Below are 25,894 nucleotides of genomic sequence, written 5' to 3' on the forward strand. Positions count from 1 at the left end.
GCTTGTGAAAAAATTTTGATACAGGTATTGTGTAAAAACAACAACAACAAAAAGAAGTAAAGAGTATTAACTTCAGATAGTAAAATTATAGCTCAGTGTATTTTCCTCACATCTGTTTGCCCTGATACCCTTATTTTTAAAAACCCTATTATTTTGTGTTAAATATAATTCCCTCTATTAGCCTTAAGTTCTTTTTAAATTTGTCTCTGCAAATAGATAAGAACACTGGGATTTTCTAGAATGGTTGATTTTAGTAGAAATACTGAAGGGCAAAATACATGTATTTTTATTTACAAGCAAATGTCATGGAATTCCGTATGGAACAAACCATGTCTTAAACTACCGTAAGTTAAAAATAAATTCACCGGGGAGGTGATGAGGAGGAAAGCCATTGGCTACAGCATGTTAGTAGTGAGAGATATGAGCAGTAGCTCATATGTACTAGCTGTCAACTTGATATAACCCAGTCATTTGGGAGGAGGGAACATCAGCTGAGGAATCCTTCCATCACATTGGTCTAAAGGCTTCTATGTAGTGAGTTTGCCTTATTGCTAAATGATTTGGGAGGAGGGGCTCGCCCACTCTGGGCAGTATCATCCTTAGACAGGTGGACTTTGACGATGTAAGAAAGGTAGCTGAAGGTGAGCCAGGAGCAATCCAGTAAGCAGCTCCCCCATAGTCTCGACTTCAGTGCCTGCCTTCAGACTGCTGCTTGGAGTTCCTGCCCTGACTTCTCTTGGTGATGTACTGTGACCTGCTACTCCAATACATCCCTTCCTTCTCCTTCTTCAAGATGCTTCGGGTCAAGGTCTTTCTCACAGCAGTAAAGGCAAACTAGGGCTTACATTTTATTATTATAAAAATAGAATTGTGGGGTTTTTTTTGGTTTTTTGTTTTTGTTTTTGTTTTTTTTTGTTTTGTTTTGGTTTGGTTTGTTTGTTTGTTTGTTTTTTTGTTTTTCGAGACAGGGTTTCTCTGTTTAACTTTGCACCTTTCCTGGATCTCGCTCTGTAGACCAGGCTGGCCTTGAACTCACAGAGATCCGCCTGGCTCTGCCTAGCAAGTGCTTGGATTAAAGGCATGCTCCACCACCGCCCGGCTAGAACTGTGATTTAAATAGCATTTAATAATTTAAAAATTACAATGCTACTCTTTAATGCCAAATGTTAGAAAATTTTCAGAAAAACCTAAAGGAGCAAGGGAAATGTTGATTTCATCTCCTCCTCTGTAAGTTTTCTATATAGCATATAATTGTATTTACAATGCAAAAGATTATCAGAATTAAATGGCTAACTCTAACAGACTCATAACCACCAAGGTACCTACACCATTAAATTAAAATATTCAGTTGAACTGTTTGCATAATGCTAAATTAATCATTTTAGAAAGTTAGCCAGCATAAGCTGACAGCAAATTCGGGGTGGGGTGAATTTCAGGCTGACATATGGCTGTGTATTTGGTTATTGAAGGCAACTGTCAAATGTGGAATTTTCTCTAATTTGAGTCCAGGGCCAACAATACCTGGATATTTGGAATACTACCATATGCCAAGTGTCCTGCAAACATAATACTGCATGACCACCTGCACTCAGAAAGCTACTACTGGAACCATGCATGGGATTTTATTACTTAACTTTTTTATTTTAAAATATAGCATAAGAAAACCAATTGCTATATTAAATGGTTAAAACTACTTTTGGAAATTAACCATTTCAACAAAGAGATTATAATAAGGGCTTCTAGAATTCATATCTTACCAAACATCCATAATATTGTAAGGAGTCTAAACATTCAAATAGTGAGATCAAATCAATTATAAAGGGTGAATACTATATCATAATAAAATAACACACTACCTCTTTGGCCTGTGCTCCCACTGAAAGTACAGTAAACATATGATAACCTTGTTCAAATACTAGGAGTTATTATGTGCCCTGAACCCAACTGACATACGTAATTGTTTAATAACACTGTCGAGGTTAAGTAAGTATTCATAAGGACTAGTATGCAGCTCTACCACACCTGTCTGGCACACATAAAGTCCTATGTCCACTGAAAACAAACCTCATATAAATACTTTTCCTCTAATGTATGTAGGCTGTGCATTCAAAGATCCATCCAACAATGGGTTAACAATATATGGAGAAAGTCTATCTATATTGAACGTATAGGAGACCTAAACACTACAATTTAACATGTTTATACTGCATTTATATTGTGTACAAATGAATATTTAGTGATGCAAAGTATGTCAAAAATTTATTTGTAATATTTCTGTTAACCATTGTATCTTTGCATACACCCTGAAAATATGATCAAAATATACTTCAACTCACTTTTTCATGTTATAAATAAATTTTTATATTTTTAAAAATTTTTTGAGCTTATAATATAATTACATTTCTCCCTCCATTTCTTTCCTGTAAGCCCTGCCATATTCCCCTCCCCGTTTCCTTAAAATTCCTTGCCTCTTCTTTCATTATTGTTCCTGCACGGACATGTACAGCTCTAGGCCTCACTTCCCCCTTTCTACAACCTTCCAACACCATGACGGTAGACTCTTCAACTCTATTGGAGCTTCTACTTGATGTCTTTCATACCACTCATTCTATTTTTGATTGTATGTGTTGGATAGAAGCGCACTCATTTTATTTTCATAAACTCTGTGCAGAGAGCGGTTCACCCAACTTTCCTGATAAAGAGATTGACAGAAAGAAGAGCATGCAGGCAGTTAAGAAGCATCTACCTCCAGCTTTGTGAGGTCACTGACTCTAAAAGTTGAGTTTCCCAACACTGACGACTTATTAGCTAGTTATTTTTGCTGGTATTCTTTATGCTACAACAACAGTACTTCATTACTGGAGGAAAAAAAAAACCCACAGGATTAAGGCAGATAGTGTTTTCTGGCAGAAAATAGGCTTTCTTTCTTAGCCATAGGTTTGTTCTTATTCATGGAACCCACTAAGAAATCAGCTCCAGTTCAAACCAATGAAACTTTTATTGGGAACTTGTTACACGTCACGTTCACGTCATACAGATTCAGACATGAGGGGCAGTGCACTATGTCAAATGTTGAGCCATTAACCAGGCCAGTGCCCTCAAAAGTCAATCCTATTTGAATAAAACCTTGCGAGATGGGAATCTCCTAGAGTAGTGAGTGCTTTATCCGGAAAGTTTGCAGTTCCTCTTTCAGCCAGATTGACATGAGAACCCAGTCATTGGCCAGAACTCAATGGGTGTTCTGCTCAGTAAGGTGTGTGCCCTGTTTCAGCAAGCTCCTTTTACGTATGAGTCAAAATTATTTCTATAATGAAAGAAGCCTTCTTTGAGCTGGTATTCTAAATTTAATGCAGGGGATTTTAGGATAAAGTCCAGGTTGAAACAGATTGCTGCCTCTGTTGCCTGTTTAAGTACAGAAGCTGGCTGAACAGAAACAGCAAAGAAAAACAGTTCTAGATTTAAAAAAAAAAAAAAAAAAGCTAGAGTGGGTGAAAAATATATCCACTGGACAGAGTCAAGGTATGAAATTTAGGAGAAAACATCTCCACCCAGTAAGAAACCCAGATGCCTGTAGGAATCACCGCAGAAACAGATGCTGAAAGAATTCTTCTCATGGCTGAGCTGAGGATTCACAGGCGTTTAGGGCTAAAGAGTCAGCCCTGAGTGGTTCATACCCCCAGGCCATTGAATTCCTGTGTGTTTGCAGCCTGTGATGGTACACAGTGGCTCAGTTCTGTCAGGTAGCTTATTTATTTTTTTAGTTTTGAATGTCAACAAGCATGAAGAACATTATGATGAACAGCAGGCTTTGACCAAGTGTCTCTGAGCAAATAGAGTTGGATATAGCACAGTAAAAGCTACCCGTATTCTTAAGCTGAGTCAACCAAAGAATAAAGAAAAAATTTCATGTTAAAAACAGAATTCTCTTAATGTAAAAGCTGAATTGTTTTTGTTGCTTTCTTTTATACCATCAATTTAATGAGTGTAGTTATTCCTTCAAAATTATTCCCAGGGGGGAAAAAGGTAAAATCATTGACTCATTGAAAGTATGATTCACTGATCAAAGAATTCATGTTTGTGGTAGACCCCTGAAACAAAATGAAATTGCATAGAATCACAAGTTCTTTATTCACTGTTTACCTTTGGAATGTGTGCTGTGTTATGTTACTTCTCCACATATTTTCTCATGTGTAAAGAGATAATATAGTACATGGACAATTAAGGCACCAAATATGGGATATGCAGGAATACCCCAAGAACAATAGGAGGCAGCACCCATTCTCAGAACATCACGTTTGCCATCCAACATTCTTGCTTGACTCATGGGGTGTTTTAGATGACATAACACATTGATAATGTTTCCTTCTGAAATATTTTCACAAATGTTAGAGGCATTCCTCTATCTTAATAAATCATTTACATTTAGACTACTATTTAAAGTGGATATTCCCAAATGAGAAAATATCCATAGAAATTTAAATCCACACACATACACATAGACATTTGTACACATTTTTGTGTGTGTAATCCTAAAGTTTAACACTTAGGAAAATTTTCCTGTATTTTGATGAGTGTTTGTGTCACTAAATATACTTTCTTTCTATTTATGCACCACAGCTATCTGTTATCGCTCATGGCCAGTATCTGACCCATGACCATCTATTTTGGGGTTACCTTGCAGTCTCGCAGGAGAGAAGACCTGGAATAGGAACAAAAGAACAGAGTGTTTGAAAGTGTCAGGGTCACACAGGACATCACAGTGGTTAACGATGATAAGTTCAAGGGTGTAGTGTGGAGCTTAGTCATAGGAAATCGCTGGAGGAGGGGCATTGTCCAGGCAAGAAGGAAGCTGTAGCTCAAGGAACACAAATAAAAGCAAAGGTGACTTCAAACGTTGCCTGCCCAGAAAACAAAGTCTCTAGACTTAGTTTTCATTAGAGTTATAAGGTGAAAAAAGCCTCAAGAATGAGTTTAAAATAAGTAGGGAGATTCCTGAACTGTTTTATGTTAGGGTATTTGATGAAAGGCACCCCTAGCCCTTAGGTTTCACGTATATTTTGATAATTTTAATACATTACAACTTAGTTTTTCATTCACTACATTTCATTTGTAGTTTTCACTGATAGGGTTCATTTAAAGGTTTCATTCACTATCTTGCAGGAAACACAAAATATAATAGCCTAGGTCCTACAATTAGACTTTCATATTGTTAATCTTTCGTTTTTTCCCTTTCCCACAGTTGCCCTTACATATGTCCTTCAGTTTTGAACACTTCATTTTATCCTCATATTATTTAGGATTATAATTTTCTGAAAGGAGATTTTCAGTGCGAAATAATATTAATCAATTATATATTCCTGAATTCAATAAAATTCACAGGAACTGGGTGGGAATCTTATTTAATATTTATTTATGAAATGTCATATACTGTTTGGATTGTTCTTTGGGAGCAATAATTGGTCTTTAATTGACCACATACTATATGACTTTGGTTTCCTGTGATTGGATTGATCAATAAATCTATACATTAAATTGTGAACACACATGTTCAAACTCAGTGTCAGATGGTTGCATGACAGGTGAAGCAGTTTAATACAAGAAGTACTGGTGAGCTAAACTTACCATCACTTTATTTTAAAATGATAAGCATGGTTGTCCAAGACATCTTAGACTATATACCTCATGGCAAAATAAAAATATAAGCCAGTGATAAATGCATCCATCTCTTTCAAAGTACAAATAACCAGGAGGATTTTTCACTTAGTACATACGGTTTTTAATCTCTTGAGTTCTAGAGATTCACAAATTTATAGTGGGTTAATTCATTCCATTAACGAATGTACTCTTCTCTTTTCAGGTTGACCTTCTTGTCCCTACCAAAGTGACAGGCATCATCACACAGGGCGCTAAGGATTTTGGTCACGTGCAGTTTGTCGGTTCGTACAAACTAGCCTACAGCAATGACGGGGAACACTGGACTGTGTACCAGGATGAGAAACAGAGGAAAGATAAGGTAAATGGTCTACAAGCTCTGCAGAGTGAAGGGTCAGGCTCTGGTTATATTTTTAATGGAAAAAGATTGCATGCAATATATTCTGATCATGGTTTCCATGTTTCCCAACTCCTCCAGGTGCTCCCCATCCTCCACCCACCTTAGAAAACAAAGCAGGCACAAAACACATAATAAAAAGAAAGGGAAAGAAAGGAAAGGAAAACAAAGGCAAGAAAAACACACACACACACACTCATTAAAACATAAAATTGGAAAGTATAATATATGAACAAAGGGTCAGTAAGAAAAAGAATGCCAAATCAATTTTGAACTTATTCCAAAAATAACAGCAGTATATATAATAAACCATGCTAAATAGAATTTCAAAGAAAAGAGTTTGCAGTAGAGTATGTGATATGAGACCTATTAAAATAAATAGCTTTATTAGTAAAAATCTCCCATACTATACACTAAGATGTGGGTATCTAAAATTTTCTTCATATCTTACAAACTCTGAGGAGGCATGATATTTTATCATAATTAACATGAGCATACTCCAAAGACAAACATTACTATTATTTTATAAGTGAATTAGTAGTATTAGAAGAAACATTCACTTGAGAAAAATATTTCAGTGGTAATATTTCCTTGATTATGTGACAAAAAGGAACTTAAGAGATAGGCATATTTTGAGGACTATGCTAGTTCATCCAAATAAAACAAATTCTTCTTTCTAAGTTTGCTTCAATATATTATAATTTGGAAATTTAAATTTCTATGAATAAATTATCTGATGTTATGACTAAACACACCATATAGCTCTTTAAGTATGAAATTCCTATTTATTAACTTCTGATTCCCTTGAATTCATTTATCAACTGCTATCAGTTTCTGTGGAACTCTGGAAAATGAAAGGCTTAGCGGTTGGTGCCTGGTTCTGGCCATACATTATAATACAGCCACAAGTAGCCTAAAGGCATTGAGTTGAGTGATTAGTTGGTGACCTTTGTACAGAGCTTGAGACTTCATGAGTTATCAACAGAAATACTTAGCTCAAGGGTTGGGGTAAAGTTTAAGAAACTCACACATTTCAAATGTTTCTGAGTTCATAACTTTTTATGTTAGGTGATACCTGTGTATCCTTGCTATTGGTATATTATGAGCCAACAAAAAGCTTGAAAATATCTTTCTTACTCAAGTGGTCAAGGCAGAGAATGTAAACATCTGCCAAGAAACCCATAGGCTTGCAAAACTTTTTTAGTAAAACACTAGTCTTAATTTAGTTTGAATTCAGTTCAACCAAGCTCATTTAGTGGAAACAGTCTTAGGTTCTGATATAAACAGCCCACATCTGTTTGTGTTTTTGTATCTATGAATACTCCACTTAACAGTTCAAAATACATACATGTTTTGTATTTAAAATCTCAGAGGCTGGTATGCTCTTATGACAACATATTAAGTCTTTCACGTGCTTTATAGAACAAAATATATCTATGCAATATATTCTAGTCATGGTGTCCTTTTCCCCCAGCTCTCCCCAGATCCTCCCCATCTCACCACCCACCCGACTCATATTTTGTTGAGAATTACTATTCTCATTCAACAATGTAAACTAATGGTATATTTTATAATCAGTGGCATCTCAGATCAAATACATATTGAACATTTTGTTTAAAATGTCTTCAAATTTATTTTATGACCTATAAACAAACTTTTCCAGCAAGTGGCTATAAATAATGATTTCACCTCATCTCGGGGTTTATAGACATTGGTGCATTGAGTTGGATGCTCCACAACATGGGGCTTTTAAACTTCATACTTTAAACCTCACATAGTCTTGGAATTAGTTTTAAGACAGGGAAGGCTTTTAAACTCTTTCTAATATGTACTCAAAATCAATAATAGTTAAGACTTTACAGTCAGTGGGGCATGGTGGTACATATAATCCTAGCACTGAGGCAAGAGGTTCAAGGCTAGCCTGGGTAGTATGATGCTGTTTCTAAAACACACAATAAAACAAAAGAACAAGCAAGCATTCATTTGTTGAAATACTTATCTCTGTTTACATCCAATATGTAAATTAGTGCTTATGATTGAATATTTTAAATTATTTTACTGATAGACTAGGCATTTGCTGAAGGAACACACTTGATCTTATTATCTCATCCTGAAACATATGCAAATATGTATTGTGAAGTTGCTGGATAATGAGATACAAGGTTTCTGTACCCTCCTGGTGTTTCATCTGCTGTACTATCTGTTACGGAGCGTACTATGACTATCTCTCATTATCATTATGGATTTTCCTGTTTCTCTTTGCCATGACATCTTAGTTGTCTTTATATATTTGCATAGGCAAGGTCTTGTCATTTAAGAATTAAGTGACTGTTACATCTCACAATATTTTCCCCCTAAATATCTACTTCATCATGTGTTGCTAGAGATACTCCAGCATTTGAAAAAATGTTACCTCCATGTAATGTGTGCACATTTTACTTACATATAATACATTTGAGATGAAATTCTACTGTGTATAGATAGTTGGATTTTTGAGCCCAATCTAAGTCTACTTTGAAAACAAACAAAAACAAGCTTTCAAGCTACTTACATGTGATATTAGTATTGATGTAAATGGCTTTAAGTTAATCACTTAAGTATTTATTTCCTATTTATTGCATCTTTTCATCTTTTTGTCTTCATTTGGGTAAGTTCAAAATTTTAGGCCTTCTATATTACTGTAATTAATGAGGCAATTCCACTTAATTTACCCAGTAATCAAGAGAGGTTTATTTCTGGGATAACTTACAGCCAATATGGGTTGGTTACAGGATCCGGGAGAGAGAAGGTACCATCCAACAAAGAACTCTGGCTTGGCATCCCATTTAGCTTCCAGGACCTTGAGGTATCCAGAAGGGGCCAAACACTTACACACTCATCTTAATGGGCTCTCTCTCAGCAGGTCAAAGGCATGTGTGGCAGTTACCTACTGCCACTCTAGGGGCAGTGTTTCAAGGTCAACATCTCTACTTTATGTAATTTGTAGTCTACAATATTTGTTATTTTAGCTAATGTATTGGGATTCATGGTATGCATTTTAACTATTAAAACCTAATTTCAAATGTATGTAAAGCCCCAGACTCTTAACACTATAAGCAAAATAAAACAAATTTTAGATATAAAATCATACACTAGAAGACCATTATTGCTATTGTTATGACTAGTGTTAATGTTAGTTTCTTAGTTAGGTTGTTATTGCTGTGAATAGACACCATGACCATAAAGAAAAAAATTTAACTGGCTTAATTCAGCAGTTTAGTCCATCATCATCATGGCAGGAAGCATGGCAGCACACAGGCAGACATGGTGCTGGAGAAGGAGCTGAGAGTTCTACATACAGCTCCTCAGGCAGCAGGAATAGAAAGCGACTCTGGGCATGGCCTGAGCATCTAAAATCTCAAACTCCCAGTGACACATTTTTCTCCAAGGAAGTCACACCTACTCCAACAATGCCATACCTCCTAACTCCCTACGATCCTATGAGGGACATTTTCATATAAGCCATCACAATTAGTATGAGTGGAAGTATTTATTAGTATTATTTGGGGCAGATTCTCATAGTGTAGCCCTGACTGGGCTTAAGCTTAATATGCCTACCCCAATCTCTCTGAAGGACAGGGAATATAGAAGTATGCCTCTACTCATAGTGAGGAATATTTATTTTATGAACAGCATTTTCAAGTAAGACTTATAGCAGAGAAATGTGAACTCACTAGGCAACTTAGAAAATTATGAGAGTGGACTGACCCAGGATTTTCACTGCAACAATATATGTGGAGAAATATATCACTCAGCAATCTATACAATGTAGAAATAATTTGAAACATTAAACCATTTTAACCTAAGCCTCTTACTCTCTCCCCCCACCCCACCCCCAGGAGGGGGTTTTATTTCATTTTCTTTTGTTTGACATGTTTTGTCTTATAGTTTTTTCATGACTTTCTGACTTATTTTATTAAAGAGAGAGGAAAACCATGAACTTAGATGGGTAAAAAAAATGAGACAGATGTAGGAGGAGTTGGTGGAGAAATATTATCGCAATATATTGTATGAAAAATATCATTTCAACATTACAAACCTTTGACTGCTAGTTTTGGAATTAAATCTGATAGTTTGCTTAAAATATTCCAACCAATTCAGTGCACTTAAGAAGCTTAATACTAGCTTATTACTTAATACAAAATAGTAATTTAAGTGGGGTCAAGAAATAATTTATAATAAAACAGTAAATAATATTATACAAATATATATTTAATATAGTGAGGGAACTAAAGAGCATTATACTCACTGATATAGAAGAGTATCTAACAACACAAACACAAAAGGATGTTGTCTATGTTCTTTAAACACATGAAAGAGAGTATATGTAATATATGTATGTCAAGCAAATTGTCTGTTTTTATAGACATGAAAACAATTCTCGTGTTTTGTAATCACTGTTGTCATGGCTATTCTGTCTCCCACTATGTGAATAGATGGAGAGCTCAACCATGTGTTCTTCTTCTAAAAAGTACCAAACACAGCATGCCAATGATTTTATTTCAGAGTTTAAATGAACCACTTCCATTTGATTCTTTACATTTAATTTTATAGGCCTGCATTTCATCAGAATGCTTCAATATTAACAAATTAAAATTCAAACATAAGTTTTTACCACAGTAAATTGACACATTAAATATTTTAGGACAAAACACTGGCTGTAGGATATTTACAGATGCACATTTCAAATGGCTATGTATATACATATATATGTTTATATATGTTTATATATACAAACATTTCTATTCTTTTTCATAATATTTTATCTTCATTGACTGTTTGTCTTTACAAATTTTGGGGAAGTCAATTTGGAAGTCCACTGTAGATCCAGACACGATGTTGCAGGTGCAATAATCTCTTCCATCTTTTTCCAGGTTCTTGGCTCCCCAGCAAAAGAACTGATAATAAGGACTCACACAGTTTTGCAAATCTCACCATAGCTTTAAGAACCCTAGGTGTTGTTCCTGCATTCAAGAGGAGGTGAACTTGCTTACTAAGTGGGAAGTAGTTTGAGTGATTCTCTACTTAGATTGATAGATTATATCACATAATCATTTTTCTATTGCTCATGCCCCTTCTTATAATGCATCTGATCTTAGTCATATGCATGCTTAATTATGCATAGACACAAAGTGTTAAATCAGGAAGTCTCTGTAAAAGTTTATTAGGGGAAGTTTTGCCTTATTGAATGTGTACCCCAAACAAGTTCAGCACAGACTCGTCCTTCTGTTATTCATATTCCTGTGGAATATGCTTGAATAGAAAATGTCTAAATTTGGTTGTTAAGAGGAGCGAGGGAGCTTACACCATTTTTTCCAGATGAGAGTATGCAGGTGAGAGGTCGACAAGGTCACAAGGTACATTATTGGGAGAGTGGGGTGCACACAAAACAGAGTCCTAGTGTCCATAGCATATGCAGGTGAAGGACCAGGTTTATGAAGGTCCCAAGCTAAACTAGCTCCTATGCTTGCCTGCCTCAATAAGATTATGTCAGAAAAACAATCACCAAATAGTGGTTGCTCTGTTTGACCATAAGTGGCATAAATGAAATTCTAAAAATATATCATTGCTTTTTCTGCTTCTTCTATGGTACTAAGTAACTGGTCTTCAGATTGTTTATGAAAAAGTGTACCCATACACATAGCAGTGTCTGAACACACATACAAGTGTACTCATCTACCTGTGCACACACAAGTACCAAAATCAGACTGAAAGCAAAGGGATGCCCTGCTCTCATCCTGAAGATGTCAGCTTCTAGCCACCCTCTCCTGGCCTCCACACTTCTGTTTGCTAACAGCATTCAGTATGTAGTCATGTCTAACTGAGCCTGAGGTGAAACTTTAACACAGTCACCATATTCTTAGGGCCCTCTTTCCAGTGTACAATATTTCCTAACACTGAAGCAGCTTTTAGCTTTCCTCACTACATGGATTCAGCTGGTTTTTATTTGAAAGTCAAATGTTCCCTTGCTCTTATGAATGTGGCATTTGTTTCAAACTGCTGGGGAGCTGGTTTACTATGTTTAGCAGGAAAACTACAGAACTTGACAGGTACTTTCAACATTTAATTTTGAGGATAAAACCCAAAGCAAAACAATAATAAATTTCAGGAAGAGTTCATATATGGAAAAATTTTAAAAGTTAAAAATAAGTTTCCTTATTAATAGATTAGTTATAATGTCATAGTGTTGGGATTAGAACTTACTGTGCAAGAACTTTGAGGACGAAAAAAGCTGGTCATATTTTATTTCTTCTTCATCCTTGAAGTCAAAAATATTTTCAAACCAAAAAAAGCATTAGATGAAAAACTCATCAGAAACAGTCAAAAAAGACAAACTTTAAAAAATCTGTTTCTAGATACTGTGGATCGTTAAGGAAGAAAGACACATATTATCCAAGAAATGAGTAAAACATCTCTGTTCACTCATGTTCATGAACTTTCTTATCCAGTGGTTCAGATACAAAGCCATCTGATTGTCACACAAATGAGAATGTCTGTTGAAACACAGTCCATCTGCTGGTTCCTGCCTATAGGTCTAGTTTCAAGATAGCAAGACCGCCATGAGTCTGCATCCAGCTTAAATACTGTGTGATTTCAAGATAGGCATGGGACGCAGAATGAAACTAGGAAATAAAGGAGAGAGAGAGAATGGGAGGGATTAAGACAGGAACAACAACATCAAAAAGAAAGTAAGCAAGAAAGAAGAATACAGGCTTCTGGCCCTGCCTCAGAGTAGCTGAAGGTAATACTTAAGTCTAAGTGTCTATAGAGACCCTAGTTAACATAAATACACATATATGGGAAGGACCACTCTAATCAACTCTGTAACCAAAATTAAAAATTCAAATTAAAGGTAGTTTGGGTTTTTGCTCCTAAGAAGGGGATACATTGTAATCCTCAGGACTTTGACTGACTAGCTAGTGAACATCAATATAAATTAGTGTCTCCAGAAAGTTTTTTTTATTTTAATAAGCTCACAAATTCCATTATGACAGCTTCACTTAAACACTTAATATTAAAAATAATTGTAGACTGAAATCATAGAACTAAGAAATGAGGAATATAGACTAAGAGGGAAAGCTTCTTGAAAGAGTGGCATGTAATAGGCTTTCTCTTTTGAGCCACCAACCAGCTTCCAAATCATGACACAGAGACTTCTTAGTTATGAATGCTCAGCCTTAGCTTAGGCTCACTTCTTGCTAGCTCTTATAATTTAACCTGTTTCTCTTCATTTATATTTTGCCTCAGAGCTTCTTACCTTTCTTTCCTTCTGTAGATCTTACTTCACTGTTTCTTGTGTCTGGCTAGCTGGCAGCTGCCTGACTTCTGGCCTTAGGCATGTCCCTCTCTTTCTCCCTCGTTCTCTCCTCCTTCTCTCTCAAGCCTAGATTTCTACTCCTACTATTCTCTCTGCCCATCAGCATTGCCTATCCCTCTTCTGCCTAGCTATTGGCTGTTCAGCTTTTTATTAGATCAATCAGGTGCCTTAGGCAAGGTGAAACAAATGCAACACATCTTTACATAAGTAAACAAATACAGCACAAACAAATGTAACAACACATCTTTACAACATTAACAAAGGCAGCTCAAACAAATGTAACGCACTTTAACATAAAGTAATATTCTGCAGCATAAAGAAATGTAACACAACTTTGCCTAGTTATAATAATATTCCACAACAGTGACGTTAGTATTCACTCAATCCTTTGCCAGCAGACTGTATCTGAGAACGTTATAGTGGGGCAAAGATCATGATTTATGATGAGGAAAGATGCAAAACTTAATATTTCACCAGCGTGGTTTGAAAGACTAACGTGTAGCCAACTAAGTTCACTGTCTGATAGATTCAGTTCAGGGAGCTTTCCTGCAGAGATCATCAGCTTCAAAATCCTGACCTTTTTGGTATACATAAAAAATCACTGATCATTTTAACTTCATTCCCTTCCCTAGTGTTTGTGTTGAAGCAGCAATAACTCAGCCAGCGAGATGTTTCAGCATGTAAAAGCTCTTGCCATCAAACCCAGAGACTTGGTTTCAAACCCAGAGACCCACATTGTGGAAAGCAAGAACTGCCTAATGCCAAGTGGACCTTCGAATCTGTTCAGTTGCATAAGTACACACAAACAAATATATTAAGAATATAATAAAGATAGCAATGTTAACTTATGTAAACCTCACTACAAACTCTCCATAGTCTGATCTGAACAATTTATACAACTTCCACAGGATTGCAAATGCCACAGAACACCCTGCCATACCTCTGAAGGGATCACTATCATGGAACTGAAATTAAATGTGAAAGTTTAAAGCCCCTCAAACCTAGTCCGTAGTAAGGCGCAGTCCACAGAATAAACATTGGCCAGGCTGTCTCTTCAAAAATGTGGTTGGAGTGAGAGTTCTTTATATAAAAAGTCCTTTTCAGGGTGAGCAAGATGGCTCAGTAGGACAAGAACTTCTGGAACAAACATGAAGAGTTCAGATAAGCCATGTAAAATGCCAGCTGTGGTTAACATGGGCTGGAGAAGTAGCAACAGGAGGGTTCTTGGGGCTTGCCTGGCTAATTAGTTTAGTCAAATTGGTGAGCTCCAATTTAGTGAGAGACCCTGTCTATAAATCTATAAGTAATAATTGTTGTAATAATGTGGGAAATAAAAACAGAGAAAGACACTCATCATTAACTTCTGGCCTCTACACATGCACATTCACACAAAAGCACATGCATCCACATATTCCACATGCGCGCGCGCATGCGCGCGCGCACACACACACACACACACACACACACACACACTCACACACACACACACACGCACACACACACACTTTGAAAATAAAGAGAATAAAATCTACTGTGGTGATCATGGAGGAAGATGCCTAGGGGGTGAATTGTTCTATGTGGGGAGTAGCCATACTGCTGGTCACTTGCACACTGGAGCTATTGGGCTCATTCATTCAGAGTCCTTCCCCAACACCATTTTCAAATAAGGTTGAGTGGAAAGGAAAAGAAGTTTCTTTCTGAAAGCAATTTCCAAAAAGGAGATGACTGCACTTGAAGACTTCGATTTCAAAGGTAACAAGTAATTATGGCACGGCACGATGGGAACCGAGCCACAGTCACCTTCCTTTGCTCACCTGGATTTTGCCAAATGACTTAATTGAAACTGAAGTTAAGGAGACAGTGATACAGCTTCAGGTCTGTCCAAAGGTAAGGACATTGCTATTTAAATACACACCGTCTGGTGTCAGTTGTTCAGAAACATACCTGCTTCGTTCTCTGCCATAATTCAACATGAGGGACTATCTTAGCATCTCTTTGCTTTGCCGTGATAAATTACCAAGACCAAACAGCAGCTGGAGGAGAAATGGAATTTATTTTGCTTCCATTTCCACATCAGAGTCCATTATTGAAAGAAGTCAGGGCAGGAGCTCAAGACAAGAAGCTGGAGGCCAGAGCTGATGTAGAGGCCGGAGCTGATGTAGAGGCCGGAGCTGATGTAGAGGCAGGAGCTGATGTAGAGGCCGGAGCTGATGTAGAGGCAGGAGCTGATGTAGAGGCCGGAGCTGATGTAGAGGCCGGGGCTGATGTAGAGGCAGGAGCTGATGTAGAGGCCGGAGCTGATGTAGAGGACAGAGCTGATGTAGAGGCTGGAGCTGATGTAGAGGACACAGAGGAGTGCTGCTTGCTGTCTTCCTCCCAATGCCTTACTCAGTCTGCTTTATCATAGAACCCAGGACCACCTACCCAGGGGTGGCACCACCCACAGTGATCTGGGTCGACCCTGTTAATCATCAATCAAGAAAATGCACGTGGGCTTGAGCACAAGCCAGTCTAGTGGGGGAATTTTCTCACTTGAGGTTTCCGATTTGACAATGCCCTCAGCTCTGCCAAATTGACATAAAATGAGCCAGCATAGGGGCCTTATTAATACAGGGGTTAGATCAAAGAATATAATAAATTTCCATATTCACATAAATGTGGGAGGCAATGGATTGATTAATAGTGTTACAACATTTTCTGCTTTTCTTACCCCTCTGCATACTCCCATATACCCCTACCGGCTCTCTTTCAAATTCATGGCCTCTTTTTTTCACTAATTATTATTGCATTTATATATATACACACACACACACATATACATTCCTAAATATAACCTGTTCAGTCCAGATAATGTCACTTGTATGTATGTACTCAAGGCTGACTGTTGGGCACATACAACCGATTGGTGTGCTCTTCCATGGGGAAGACCACCTCTCCCACTCCCAGCTCTCCTCAGCTGTGTTTAGTTCTTTGTATAGAGTTGAAGCTTCATGGGCTTTTCATTGTCTAGTTTATCATATCCATTTCTGTCATGCTTGTTCAGTTCAGGTTTGGATAGTCATGTTGGTGAGATTTTGTGAGTGTAGCTTTTGATGTTATTAGAAGACACAATCTCATCACAGACTCCCTGATCCTAAGGCTTTTACAGTCTTTCTGCCCCCTCTTCCATAATGTTCTATGAGCCTTGGGTGTAACAGTGTTTTGTAGATAATTCTACTGGCCCTGGGCTCCATAGCTCTGCCTTTTCATTGGTTGTGGATTTTTGTAGTATTTCCCTACCCAGATATGATGCCTATGAACCACAGCAATGAACATCATGGCAAAGTATTCTAAGAGTACAGTAGTGGCATGCATACCTTGGCGGTAACCAACAGCTCTCTATTTGGATGTAAGACTTGCTTAGGAAGAGGGAAACATGCCTAGAACTCGAAACCTAGCTAAATACTCATTCCTGGTGAAGACTTCATTATTGGAAGAGAATCTACAACTTCTATTACTAAGCTAACATAATCCTTACCAAGAAGAATGTGTCCTTCTACCCACAGATAAGCATTACTGGATTTTAAACCTTGGAGACTTTCTTGAGAATGTTTCTGTTTTGGTAGAGTTTAAAGATCAGTGATGAGCTGGTACTTTTTCGGTTTTAGATTATATCAAACAATTAACAATTATGGCTAGGAATGGATAATGGCAGCTACTTGCTAACACTATGGCCTTATGCTGCTGACAATAATGATGGCATAGGACTGAAGATTTTGAATAAGTGCAGTTGTATTATTAACTGAGTTCATCAAAGCTGCCTGCTGACAATAGGCAGTGAGAAAATAAGGAGTGTAAACATGGAGTCTAAGAGTGTAATCTGACTTGGCTGTTGTAAGACTATATCATGTATTCATGATAGATCATGCCTGTAAACCCAACACTTAAGTATAAGACAGAAGAACTGCAGATACTTCCATGTCAACCTGTGCTACATATCCCCAGGTCAACCTGAATTGCAGAATGAGACCATGCCTATATAAATAAATTAAACAAACAAACAACATGTCTCATAATCTGGTGAGATTATATAAAGCAGAACTTTATTTCTGAGTTTTAGGTGTTGGAAACTTCAAGATCAAGGTATTAGAAGTTTTAGCATCTGGAAAGATAAACTTTCTGGTTAATCAATGGTACCATTTTCCAGCATAAGAAACAAACACACCCTCTGTGGCTTTTAAAATAAAAGAATGAATCCCTTCCAGTCTCTCATTTCTGCCTCTATCTCCTCATAGTGTCACCTTGTGGGTTAGGATTTTAACACAGGAGTCGGGGAGAGGTAGTCTACTAAACTGAAAGACAAAAAGTCAAATTCAAGGAAACCTAGTAATACCTTGTGAAGTCTAAGCTTTGAATCCAGGAAAGCAGGGGGAGCAGGATGCCTGGAAATTGAAGACATTGAGAATCTATAGGCAGAGAAGCCATACATATTCAGCAGCACAAAAGACTCCAGGCAGACAGATGCCAGGGGGCACCCAGGCACATGCCAGTTGCATATCCAGAGTTACTGGCCACATATACGGAGGCGCAGGCCAATACCCAGACCAGGCCACAGGCCACATGGCATTAGCCACACAGATCTCCAGGCAGACACACACTGGCAGACTGGTGAAGCCGAAGGCTCTAACATCTCACCTCAAGTCCATTTTGAACAGTCCAACAAAAAAGTGGCATTCTACCGGAAACAAGGTTGTTACCAACATACCAATGTTGATTTGGGGGTTTGCCAAACATTTGATGGCACCATATTGTGCTGACTCATAGTGCACCCCCATGTCCATTGTCAGCCATGTTATAGCTGAATTGCACTCAATATCCCATTTTGTCTATTACATGATCTTATAGACTTCTGCCACATACTTTTAAAGGCACTCTCCTATGATAGTACAATACCTGTCAATTTCTAAAGCCTGCAACTAAGAGAGAGGGACACAGCTAGAGAGGGATACCCAACAACAGAGAAGATGATTTAACCGAGTGAAAATGGTTTTCTAGATCTAAATTTTCCTAATGAACTGGCAAAGTGATAAGCCATTTGACCAAATTTAAATTCATAACCAGCATCTTGTTACACTGTGAACATTTGCAAAGACAAGATGGGGACTCACTCATCAGAAGCACTTCTGAAAAGAAGGTCCAGGGTTCAAGCCCAGCACAGAAAACAGGATGCAAATCCAAATGCGGACAGCTGAGCTTAGCCAAAGTTGTATGCTCTTGAATCCAGGTTGGAGAAAGCTTGAAGAGCAGGAAAGGACACAGAGAGCAGGACACGGGGCAGATAGGATAAAGTTAAGAAAGAGGGTTAACAAGATAAAGTTAAGAAAGTGTGTGCCTCCTAGAATCACAGAATCACAGCTGTCGCATGGAACAGCATTCTGGATGATGGAAATAAGAGACTAACAAGAGTGACAGGCTGGCCACAGGGACAAGCAAAAGGCCACTTTCTTGTAAGGAACTCATGAATTTACAAAGAGCCATTCAATTTATTTGTAGACATCAGGGAAAGCTAGTTATAATTCATAAGTGGATTTCAAGTTTCCTAGGAGAATCCTTTGTATTCTGTTCTAGGCTCTGTAAAAGAAAAGACCAGTGATATAAAACAGATAACCATTTGTAACAAATGAAAAGTTTAATTTTCTTGTCAGCATTTAGATTTTTTTAACCTTCTTTCTACAAAAAGCAAACCAACAAAAACATTTTTGAAAATAAAAATAAATAAGTGAAACAGAATAAATCAAAGGTGCTAACAAAATACCATCCTAGAAACAAACACCAGACATAAAATCCATAAACTGGAGTTTGGTTTGGGTAGGTTGGGCTGTACATAATGATGTCATTCATATTTAGTGATATCAACCCCTGAGAAATTAAGATAATTATAAGGAAATTTACAAAGGAAAACAAAACAATGCAAATGAGGAGAGGCTTTTCTTTTTTAGATGCTAATTATTTCATGCTCCCTATGACCCAGAACTTTTCTTTTGGAGTATTTGACAAACTATCCTAGAATCTGAAACTGTGTGTTTTGTCTTGCTAACAGATGTTTTCATAAGCATATGAAAAACTCTAGCAGCATAAACCAAAAATGCTTATGAATAACAATAATGAAAAGTTTGATTTTTGCACACATTATTTTATAAATTTCCAAAATTTTCAAATGTCAAAAAAATTTTATTTTTAATGTTATATATTTTTGTAATTATTTCTTTTATTGAAAACATTTTTTCATATAAGATAATTTGATCAGGATTTCCCCTCCCCAATTCCTTTTAGATCCTGCCCACAGCCCCACCCACCCAAATCCATGCCTTTTCTCTCTCTCTCTCTCTCTCTCTCTCTCTCTCTCTCTCTCTCCCTCTCTCTCTCTCTCTCTCTTTAGAAATCAAACAGGTAAATAAAAACCTTTTTTTGATACTTTGCTCATGATAAATCAATAAACAGGTTGATATTCAAAATGTTTAGCATCTCTCCTATATTAGACATAACTACATAATGACATATGACATAGTGACAATATTCTTTAACAGAAGATGTTGTTCATTATTCAGTCCTGATTATGCTTGTGCAACTATCATGAGGAATAGTTGTCCTTATTATGAACCTATCTTTGACTTAAAATGTTGGCATATTAAAATACTTATTAGTGATGGGCCCCCAACAGAATAGTCAGGATTAGCAACTTCTATAGGTTATCTAAATTAATGAATGTTATTATGAATTGACAGACAGTAGAGAACCTAATGTAGGTAGGAAACACTAACTGGAAGAAAACTATTAGTCTTTTTATTGAGAAACAAGCTAACACCTGTATGGTGTGAACTTTCATATTCAGAAGATGAGTAACTGGGCAGTCTGACTTTGAAAGAGCCCACATCCTTGCTTCTAAAATGAGAACTGCTGACGAAAACACAGACAAAAAGACTCTGATCCTTATTTCAGAATAAAACAATCACCCAAAACTAAACATTAACGATGTGATTTAACCTGAGGCTAAAAAGTGCTCAAGGACATTAGTTCTATGTGGTACATATGCCTCTTTTATGATCCACTCACATGCCACCAGCAGCAATATGTTCAGCAATTAAAACCCTTTTCTTCAACATTTTCAAAATGGCTTAATTAATGTGGTATTCTTCTGGTATTTTATAATCTCCGTCTCAAAAAGAGTAATAAAAGCATGTCCATGTTAATGGCAAACTGTAAAAGGATCCCCAAATCCTCCATACCCTATAAAATTACCCATTTAGGGTCTTTTCATATATTTCCTTTACTTTTTAAAATTGAGAATAGAAAATTTATCAACAATATATACATTTGTAATATATCAATTGTATACCATGCCCTTGGAACAGATATGGCCTGACTTACCCTCTGTGGCTCTTTTAAAATGGCAGTACATCTCTCATTGTCATCTGGTTTTTACTGTCATGGATTTTTTGGTTTTGATGGTAGATGACTGTAAAAAACATACTCAATACCAAAGTGTCAAATTTAACACAAAGCGCCACAGTGTCTGTTCTGAACATTGTAGTTCACTTCTTTGTATAGACTTTTGGTCCAGTTAATTTTACTGTAGGATTTTTTAAAAATTTATTTGCAATAGGTTTTCTTAAATAATAAAGTTTATAAAATAATAAAAAATAACCAGTTCCACTACTGGAACACAACCTTGATTTTTATAAATCACTGAGGAAAGAGAAACCTGGGGACATCTGAACATGGAAGGCTAGCATCCCCAAAAGGCTCAGGAGATGGGGGACACGGTCTCATGCCCTACGTTCTCATCAATCTAGAAAGAAAACAACTTTATTCATAAATGAGACACTTAATAGATTATACCAATTAAAATAATTGTTACTTTCACATAAAAATTTGTACTACGTTTCTTTTCTTCATTTTCATAGTACTCTGTTAATGCCTGTAAGTTCTAGCAAAGTTGACTTTTTTTTCTGATATCACATATATTTTATAATCAGCTTGCCCTCAGTGCCCCAAAAAACAGATGCAAGATTCACTTCAGACCAAAGCAAGACCTGCTCAGCTTAGGGAAGAACTTGCCCTGTTAGGTTTGCCAAATTTAGTCAATACATTGATGGTATACTTAGATATACTGGATTCAGATAAACATGAGATTGTAAATGTAACTGTATTATAAATACTTGCTTTTACCAGCTTGTTTCCATTACAGATTCCTTAGATTTTTTTTTTTTTCACCTGTACCTTGTGCTTTCATGAGAAAGCTTAGGGCAGATAAGAGAGAATGCCTTCTGCATGTTCCTGGGCAAAATGCACAGGTACATTCACATAGCCACACTCCAGTGCAATGCTCACATCGCAAGAGCTGGAAGAGGGTCTCTTACTCTGTAATATTTCATCTTTAAGTACCAGTCTGTCCTAGAAGGAACATGGCTGCATGCTTCAATCACTTCTATGTTCAAACACACAGCACTGATTTTGTTAGCTCTTACCAAAATGGGTGAAACTCTTCAAAGAGAATTGAAGGGGAAAAAAAGGCTACCAATGTCAGGTGAGAATGGCCAAAACAACATCCATTTCCCCACTGTCATATCATTTGTATTTTATCTGATATGGAGGGCTGGAAACAGTCCACAAATTGTTCTGATGAAATGGGAAATACCTGTTGTGATTTAAGAGACTCTGAGAGATGAGCATGGGGCTTCAGTGGAGAGCTACGTTTCTTTGTCCTTTCAAAAAAAAAGAAGAAAACTATTTCTACATTACTGGTGTAAAACAAAAAATAAAGATGTTCTTTTCCTCTGACTGGTCCTGATGATATCTTTTGGAGATGTCTTTGAAAGGCAGATGATTTTCCCAAACTATTCCTTTACTGTAGGAATATTTCATATGACAGTGATACCCGAGTGCCAGAAGGCAGATAGTTTAAATATATAGCCAGAGTTTAGAACGGAATATTTTATGTTTCATAAATCTTTATAGGCTATCATCCTATATGATATATTTCCTAGAAGATTCTTGTTACTTAAGGCAGCTTTCATCATAAAAGAAGTTAAATATGGTGATGTGCTCTATCTGCTGACTTTTAGAGTGAGCATTCTAAATGCCAGTAGGTTTAGAAGAGGGGCCATGGCAGTAAAGAGCGTGTTTCAATCTGCTGTTTCTCTGGGTCTTTGTACTGGGGTCACCAACTTAATAACAAAGTAGAGTGTGAGTTTCTGTCTTTCAGTTTCTTCTGTTTTTGAAATTATATTGTAATTACATCATTTCGCCCTTCCTTTTCCTCTCCCCATACCCTCCCATATACCTCCTTGATTTTTTTTTCAAATTTATGTCCTCTTTCATTAATTCTGGTACATGAATATATATGTATATGCCTGCTCAGTCTGAATAACTTTAGAGTTTAACCATGGTGTGGATACCGGCATAATCCCTGACTACATTCTGAACATTTGTCCTTATACTCTCAGAGAAGTTTAGTCCTCACTCTTCTTCAGGGAACCTTCTCCTTGTGACTAACAGAGATGATACAGAAAACCACCCTATCAAAATGCAGAGTCTGAATTTCTTAGTGAAGGTCATTGGGATCTCTTCAAAACACTATCTAGCTAGACTTGGTGTGCATACCTGTAATACCAGCACTCACTAGACTCAAGAGGCAGAGGTAGGGGGATTATGAGTTCAAGGCCAAGCTGGGTACATAACATCATCCTATTAGGAGGCAGTGAGAGGAGGTGAGAAAAACCTATGTTCTCTGGTTATTTGAAGCCAAGCATACACAAGAAAACTGTTCCCAGAAAGGATGGAAGTAACTCCTGTCCATTCTGCCTCTCATTTGGTTAAGCAAGTGTTAGAAATTACTACATAATCCTGTTATTCACAACAGACTAAGAACCCAAACGTCTACTTTGACAGGAACGGAGAGTTTGATATGAACTGAAGACAGTTTATTCCTTATTATTGTACAATTAGGAATGAAATATTTCTATGAAAGATCGTAAAACTTCAAGTCCTCAAAAACACTGTCAATGGCATGCCATTTCCCTTTTCTTTATGAATAATCTTAAACTCTATGAGAGAAGGAATTCTGACAGTCACCATGGAGCTCTGTTTCCCAGTCAAGAATTAGCTGTCAGCCAAGCAGCTGACATGTCAATTATAGGAGAACAAAGGAGAATGTACGGGACTTTGACAAACAACAAAAGGAGAAAACATGGAGTATGCAAAAGGGAGAGTACATGAGTGAACTGTTCACCAGCTGTTACTGGAATAGCTATTGGTTCATGTTGAAAAGAAAATGCAATCCCACGGAAACAGCAAAGTAGTGAAAGAACGCTGCAGGGGTTCTAAGTGGGCATTAGATGTTCGCTTCCTTGTTTGTTTGTTTGTTTGTTTTTTGGTTTTGAAATCTCGCAGTGTAATAGGGGTTTTACAAGTACTCAGAGCATGCTACAAGGACACATCAGTCCAGTAAAAGGTCGAACTGCCTGAAGTAAAAACAAAAACAAAAACAAAAACCCTTCCTTTTTACATAGGTACAATAAAATGCAAATATTAGAGCCTCAGGAAAGGCTTGAGAGCAGCACTCAGAGTACAAATAACTTCCTGGAAAATACACTTGTTTATTTGTGATTTAAAATCATTTCTGCACTGGAGGAAATCTGCAAAACTTTGTCCTGAGGTCTTTCTGTGCACTTTCCTCTTAAAGTCAAAAATTTCTACAGCTGGGCCTTTGAAACTAAATCTCTGGACAGGCAGTGTGAGAGCCTCGTATAAATTCATTGAGAGCTTGAGACGCACACAAATCTCTGGGGCAAGTGGGATCTCTGTTTATAAAGGAGCTTATGGAACAAAATATCATTCTGAAAGGAACACAGATAAAAGCTGGTATCCAGGGTGAATCATGATGCAGAATGTTTTACATGTATCACCATGTTCTATGGCTCTCAGAGAACCGTGATTTCAAATTAAACCTGAAGAGATGGCCGAAGTAATAGTCCTAGAGAAATTTATTAGCTCTTGTAAAAAATATTAAAGTAATACAGGCATAAAGAGATAGTAAATTCTTTTTAAACAAAGTATTGAAAAGGATAAAGGTTTCTAGCTACTGGATATATCCAGTACAATAGATGTCATCTATAAGTTAAAAATAAAAGTGTTTTTAGATTTTTTTTTATTTTTTATTTTTTTTAGCCCGGAAGTGAGCACTGAACCCAGGGCCTTGTGCTTGCTAGGCAAGCGCTCTACCGCTGAGCTAAATCCCCAAACCTTAGATTGTTTATCTAAGAGTAAAAATAAATAAATGCCACTAGATTGCAATACCAGAATTTATTCAGAGAATAAGGACAAGTTAGTTTTGAACTGTAAAAATCTATTATAGGCTTTCGTGGGTGTTGGGAAAGTCTTAAATACAATGTTCTCTGGAACTGGAGTCCCTTATTGAAATTATTAATGTTAAAAATATTAAGCATCCTTCTTGGAAGCCTGTGACTGTCTATACAATTCAGCATAGATGTTAGGATTCTCCATATGTCCCAAAGACCACCCTGAGGTCTGAATAGTCACTCTAAATTCACACAGAATGTGTTTGAGAATGCTGAGCTCACAATTCACTTAGGAGAGTGAAAGGACGCGGAGATAGACCCAACAAATGACGTGACATATGCATCATAGTCCAGGACACCATTCAGTGATGAAGCTCACCCTAACTCCCACCATTAATGACAGTACTAGCATAGACTATTTAATGTGTCCCTTACCCCACAGGAGCACCAAGACATTTCAGGAGACAGGACTTTCCAACGGTTTACAGATGACCTCACAGGAACTAAAGTAAAGGCCAGAATTATCTCAGGGTAGATGAATCTTTTCATGCACATGCTACTATATGACATTGAGCTGGTGTATTCCTGAAAAGGCCTTCATCTATAACCACTAAGAAAGCATTATCTCCCCTATTCCTGAATTCTACTGAAGAGACACCACTAAAAGAAATTTTAGTTAACTGTTTCAAATAGCACACATGAGTTGACTACAAACAAACAAACAAAAACAATGTACTTTAATATACCACACTTATAAAAATAGTGAGATTACTTTTTGGTGAAGAGAAAAATAAACTGATTATTAAATATGTTAGGGCTAGTAGTTAATAAAGAATACAATATTTTCTACTTGATTTCTTACCTACTACTATTTGCATATTTTCTGAAATTGAGACGTGTAAACTTATGTCCCTAGCTTTAAAGAAAGTCTATGTATACATTCTGTTGAATCTGCTTTGCCTCATACACTGAAATAGTCACTGCCTAATAGGGTGTATCAGGTAGCAATTCTTTCACCTGCAACTGTGGAGGGCAGAAGTCCCAACCTGGCTGAGCTAAGATGGAAGGTACTTCAACAGCTTTGTTTCTTGTGTGTCAAAGAATATGCTTGCTACAGCACTGTTAGGATATCCTATAGTGCAGGCTTCT

The 25,894-nt window shown here is 37.0% G+C and overlaps 1 protein-coding gene across 3 annotated transcripts in view; it reads left to right on the top strand.

Annotated features, from left to right (window-relative positions):
- The window catches only part of Edil3 (EGF like repeats and discoidin domains 3), a 435,127-nt gene that overhangs the window by 403,404 nt on the left and 5,829 nt on the right, over positions 1 to 25,894 (top strand). For all 3 annotated transcript variants that reach the window (XM_036207034.1, XM_036207035.1, XM_036207036.1), the window contains one exon: positions 5,858 to 6,013. In XM_036207034.1, coding sequence (XP_036062927.1) covers positions 5,858 to 6,013 — 156 coding nt within the window. The remainder of the gene's footprint in view (positions 1 to 5,857; positions 6,014 to 25,894) is intronic.

The sequence above is a fragment of the Onychomys torridus genome, chromosome 15, assembly GCF_903995425.1.
Source record: "Onychomys torridus chromosome 15, mOncTor1.1, whole genome shotgun sequence".
NCBI classification, from domain to species: domain Eukaryota; kingdom Metazoa; phylum Chordata; class Mammalia; order Rodentia; family Cricetidae; genus Onychomys; species Onychomys torridus.